This window comes from Aegilops tauschii, chromosome 2, assembly GCF_002575655.3.
Source record: "Aegilops tauschii subsp. strangulata cultivar AL8/78 chromosome 2, Aet v6.0, whole genome shotgun sequence".
Taxonomy (NCBI): Eukaryota; Viridiplantae; Streptophyta; class Magnoliopsida; order Poales; family Poaceae; genus Aegilops; species Aegilops tauschii.
Genome location: NC_053036.3, coordinates 11,833,375 through 11,838,959, shown reverse-complemented (window position 1 = coordinate 11,838,959; position 5,585 = coordinate 11,833,375). Strand labels below are relative to the sequence as shown.

At 48.5% G+C, this 5,585-nt stretch overlaps 1 protein-coding gene across 1 annotated transcript; it reads left to right on the top strand.

The window, feature by feature from the left end:
* Positions 1-1,139: 1,139 nt before the first annotated feature.
* Positions 1,140-4,423, top strand: LOC109759066 (tyrosine N-monooxygenase-like). Its single transcript, XM_040401318.3, has 2 exons — positions 1,140-2,522; positions 2,650-4,423. Exons 1-2 carry the CDS (start codon positions 1,554-1,556, stop codon positions 3,289-3,291), a joined length of 1,611 nt encoding a protein of 536 aa, XP_040257252.1. The 5' UTR covers positions 1,140-1,553; the 3' UTR covers positions 3,292-4,423.
* Positions 4,424-5,585: the final 1,162 nt, after the last annotated feature.

Here is a 5,585-nt window from a genome sequence, read left to right as displayed (position 1 = left end):
GTCTCTGCATCAATCGATGCATGTAGCCATTTTTATTAATTATTCCATACATCAATCCACCCGAAATCATCATTCACACCTTCAGACTCGATAATGTGGAGTGCTCTCACTTCCCATATCTAAAACCGGTATCGTCGCCGAAACAACACATAACGTATCGGGAGCAACATCCGGTGCAGCCTACCTAAAGCGCACATCACATGCACACATTTTAGGAGCTGCCATCATCATCGGACCACTGATCCATCTTCAGGAGAGAGATCCGCATCATCCTTGCCAACCCGGACATCCGTTGACGCCACCAAGGCGCCCAACGGCGCCACCGCCCTGCTCGTCCGTCCAGACGCAAAGAATCTGGAAGATCTGTCGTGCGTAGCACCTGCCAACCATGCATGACTCAGTATAGCATCTGTCGGCCAGGCATGACTTGACAGCTCCACCGAAGCTCCATGCCAGAGGAAGCCGCTCCACCTCCTGCCTCTGTCTTCCAGCGCTGCTCCACAAACGATGCTCCCAAGAGAGAAATGGCACTGTAGTGCCGCCATCGTCCGATCTGAAAGACCAGATCCTAGGGTTTCCCCCGAAGCAGCACGAGTGGGTCGACAACAGTTACACGATGATGCCTTCATCAAGGTAACGGCGCAAAACGCCGCCATCGCCCGCCAACGACTCGGTTTTCACCGGCAATTATGTCTCCCTGACTCGTAGCCGGGACTAGATGACGAATCTCAAGATCCGACCACCCAGCCGCGGGCCGACCATCTCTGACGGAAGAGATGACGACCACCGCCGACTGCGCCGGCCAGAGCAGATCTGACTCGAGGTGCCACCAATGCTACCACCAGGCCCTCCACGTCGCCGTCGCCGATCCAAAGGCTGATGACGCGCCGCCGCCGCCGCGTCCGCGGCCCGCGCCGCCTCCGCGCCACAGATCGGATCGAGCGCGTCTCCATATGAATCGGGACTCCGCAAAACCCCAGAGACGCGGGAGAGAGGTGATCTCGTCCACCACCGCCGTCAGCCCCCGGGCTTAGACCGGCGGCGTCCCCCAGCGGCAGCGGAGGGAGGGGAAGAGGGAGTGCGGGCTGGCGGCGGCTAGGTTTTTGGGTGCCGCCCGAGTCGCCCTAGCGGGTGGCGATGCAGGGGCTTCGGCTCGCTCAAGAAGATGTCTAACTAAGAGCTGCATATTTTTTGCCAACATTCACTGGATTTGCTCTCTATCAATTAATTTTCCTACTAACCAAATTACCAAAAGAAGGTGGACTGTTCAGAATGCATTGAAAATGCACGAGGCATGATCCTTCTAGACATGAATGGTATATGTGGCCACGTGTGGTAATGGAAGGAGTCTCTAACTGATAAAACAATTATATGTACGTCAGGGATGCAGGCTCCCCGGCTGTCCTATAAATACCCGGAGAACTAACAAACTTAGATGCACCAAGCAAGACTGTCCTCAAGCACAAGTCTTAAAATATCTGTCTATTACCGATCCGTTCCACAAATTGCCTTCTATCCTACTCCATATAACATCCTTCCCAGCTCATCCAAAGATGACTCTTGGTACTCTTGTTATCATGGTGACTTTGCTGGTGTATTTTGTCTTGAAGAATAAAAGAGTGCTATTGTCCCAGCAGCAACGGGGGCGACGAGGCAGGCTGCCCCCAGGGCCTGCCACGCTGCCCATCATCGGTAACATGCACCAGCTGATTCTGAACAAGCCAGCGGTATTCCGGTGGATCCATGGCCTGCTCAAGGAGATGAACACAGACATCATGTGCCTCCGTCTTGGGGCTACTCATGTCATTGTTGTCGCATGCCCACAGATAGCCTGTGAGGTACTGCGAAAAAAAGATGAAGTTTTCGCCTCCCGTCCCACCACCTTCGCCTCAGGCTTATTCAGCTTCGGGTACAAGGGCTCCATCTTCTCACCACACGGAGAGCAGTGGAAGAAGATGAGGCGTGTCCTCACTGTTGAGATCCTCGCCTCGTCCATGGAGCGAAAGCTCTACCACCTCAGGAAAGAGGAGTACGACCACCTTGTGAGGTACATTAATAAAACTTATTGCAGCGACATGGCATGTCCAGGCAACATTGTCAACGTCCGTCATGTAACCCAACACTTCGTTGGTAACATGATAAGAAGGCTTGTGTTCGGTAAAAGATACTTCAGTGACCTACCAGCTTCATCCACTAGTGGGCCTGGACATGATGAGGTGGCACATGTTGCCACTCTCTTCACGGCCCTCAACCATCTCTACAGCTTTTGCGTGTCCGACTACTTCCCAGCCCTTATAGGCCTTGACATGGATGGCCAAGAAAAGGTTTCGAAGGATGCCATGCAAACACTCAACCGGTTGCATGATCCCATTATAGAGGAGCGGATCCACGAAAGGTCATCCACTCTTGAGAAATGTGGTGAAAAGAAAGAGGCGAGAGACTTTTTGGACGTCCTAGTTCATCTAAAAGATGCAGAGGGACAACCATTGCTGTCCCTACAAGAAATTAGAGCACAAACAGCGGTTAGTATGTCTCCTTAAGCTCGATAGAAAGTTCATTAATTGTTCTTTGAGCCATATTATACATGTATTGACCTTTTCTGTTGCGTTGTACTAATTACTTTATTTATTCTCACATCTATGGATGTAGGAAATGATGTTTGCAGCAGTCGATAACCCATCTAATGCGGTTGAGTGGGCACTTGCTGAGATGATGAACGTGCCAGAGATCATGCAAAAAGCAACTGAGGAACTCGACACCGTTGTCGGTAAAGACAGACTAGTCGAAGAGTCTGACATTCCTCGGCTAAACTATCTCAAATCGTGCATCCGGGAGGCCTTCCGCATACACCCATACCATGCTCTTAATGTACCCCATGTCGCCATGGCGGACACAACTGTTGCTGGCTACACAATCCCCAAGGATAGCCACATACTTTTAAGCCGGCTTGGACTTGGCCGCAATCCCAAGATCTGGACTGAACCATTGGAGTTTCAACCTGAGAGGCATTTGAACACTGCGAATGTACTTCTCACTGATCCAGGCCTACGTTTCATTTCATTTAGCAGTGGGAGGAGGGGTTGTCCTGGGATGTCACTTGGTACCTCTATGACAATGATGTTGTTTGCAAGGATGTTGCAGGGATTCACTTGGACAAAGCTTCCCGGCGTTAAGAGTATCAGTCTCCAAGAACGCAATGCGGGCCTTGCACTAGCTAAACCCCTTGTTCTGCAAGCTACACCACGTTTGGCTGCACATCTCTATATATATGATCCAGCTAAAAAGATTTAATACGCGTTTTCTCATTTATGTATCAATAAAATGTATCTGGAACTAGTGTGTGTTACATGTTTCTGGCGCTGCGTTCGGTTCTCTTGTAATGTTATGACACTGCATGTGTGTACAAACGAAGCAATCGATGTGTGTACTTATCATTATGTAAAACAAAACCTCTGTATTTTCCATTATGGTGTACCATGCAAATAATCCTTGGAACTGCACAAAAGTTTTATGTTTATGGTGTATACATGCCTGCCTGTACAATTGTGTGCCCAGCTTTGACCCCGTCTTACCATTATGTTCTGTATTGCTAACTTGTTGTTCTATAGACTAAGTTTTTTTATTCTATTAACTAGGGTTTCTTTTGTCGTGAGAAATCTTTTCTTCTGAGATATAAAAGCTGTATCACCATGCATTTTAGTAGAAATAACTTATACACAATGATTAACGAGCCGGCCGGGAAGGTTCCCTGTCATCGAAAAGGCGAAAAAAAGAAAATGCTCATCCTAATCAGGCCCAATGCCCAGTTCATTTTTCCTTTGAAACAACTAAAATTCTGAAGAACTGGACTGCGGCAGATTCTGCTTAATAATCAAGTGAAACACGCTGTTCACAAATATGGCTTGGTGCTTGAATACGATGCGAGAATTCTTGTTTTGGAAGTAATTTTCTACTCCCTCTGGAAAGATTTATAAGACGTTTTAGAGTTCCACGTTCATTTCTCGTAAAGCTACGAAATATCTTCAGTTTCCAATTTTGCCCTCGTCACTCACTCCTCCCACTCACTCATTCCCCTCCCTCTCGCTCGACTCGCTTGTTCCCCTTTTCTCGCCTCCGACGAAATCCCTAGCTCGTCTCGCCTCTGACGCTCACGTCGTCGCCGCTAGCTTGCCTATCACCCGCGTCGTCGCTGCTCGCCTCCCTCTCGCCAGTGTTGTCGCCTCTCGCCTCCCTCTCCCCCGCGTCGTCCGGGCTGCCTTCACTGGTGCCGTCGCCTCTCACTCTCGCCCGCATCGCCTGCACCAGCAAGGTCGCCACAAAGTTTGATTTTTTACTGAAGGGGAGGCGAGAGCCTGTGGGAGGAGCTATGCCGAAGGTCTGAAGCGGCTAGTCGTCTCACTGTGAGCACGAGGGGGGGGAGGAGCACGAGCGAGCGGCTGTTTTAGATGAGGAGGAGCACGAGCGAGCGGCTGTTTTAGATGAGGAGGAGCGGAGGCGGCAGTGACATGGTGCAGGCGACGCTCCATCTGCTGCTGAGTGTGACGAGTGGAGGAGGAGCAGGAGGACGTCGGCGCCGTCGGTGAGCATTCCTCTCTGTAGATCTGATTGCTTGCCGCATGCTTGTTGAGTATTGCAAACTTGCTCCTCTCTGATGATGATGAAACAGAGATCTGACTGAATTTCTCGCATGCCTTGTCCTGAATGTTGATTATGTGAATGTTCACAGGAACGTGGAGAACAATCAATTCAAGGATCAATCCCAGAGAAGATGCTCAGCATCCCAAAATTGGTGTAGAAGAAAGGACAACCACTTAACCATTCAATTTCTGCAGAAGAAAGGACAATCATTTAACCATTCTGATCCGCGGTTCCTCTCCGACGACAGTGAGTTGCTGTTTGTACTCCCATGTTCTTTTGCTTGTACTGCTAGAGTGCTTGCGCTTGTGCTGCTAGATTAATATGAGTAGGAGTAGAGTACAAGCAGTAGTTAGAGTGCTTGCTCAGAGTAGGATTTCTGTTAGGAGCAGTTAGAGTACTCTACTGGAAGTCTGAAAGTACTCCTTGTAAGAGTAGTTAGAGTTCTTGCTCAAAGTAGGATTTCATTTAGGAGTCCAGTTGAGCAAGTTTACAAGTTGTAGAGCAAAATGCTCTACGGAAACAAATAATACGCTATAAATAACGTGCACTCCTAATAAATAACAGACCATTTTGTATGGAGCAAGTTAACAGACCATTTTGTTTCAAATAAATAACAAGCCATTTTTCAAATAAATAACGTGTTTTATATAGTTGTCCTAAAAAAGTTTGTTCTACGATGCCGGTCCTAAAATCTGATTGCGAGCAGACCTTGAAGAAAATGTGCCTTGCGTCCATATTTCAGCCGCATGTAAACTACCCCAAGTGCTGGAAGGTGATCCAGCTCAGTATAGTATGCCGAAGCGCGTGATCCACGCACCACGCCTTGTAAATTCAGAAACTTCAGTAAATTTACAGTAAATTCAGTACTGTAGGAGTACATTCACTGTTTTTCTCTCCAAGTGAATAGATGTGTTTTCCCCGTTGACCATGTGTCATTCTAGAAATAA

Bases quoted from the DNA above. Each gene is read 5' to 3' on its own strand.
- LOC109759066 (XM_040401318.3), top strand. From the start codon at position 1,554: ATGACTCTTGGTACTCTTGTTATCATGGTGACTTTGCTGGTGTATTTT. The intron at 2,523-2,649 runs GTTAGTATGTCT...CTATGGATGTAG, and splicing joins AAATTAGAGCACAAACAGCG to GAAATGATGTTTGCAGCAGT.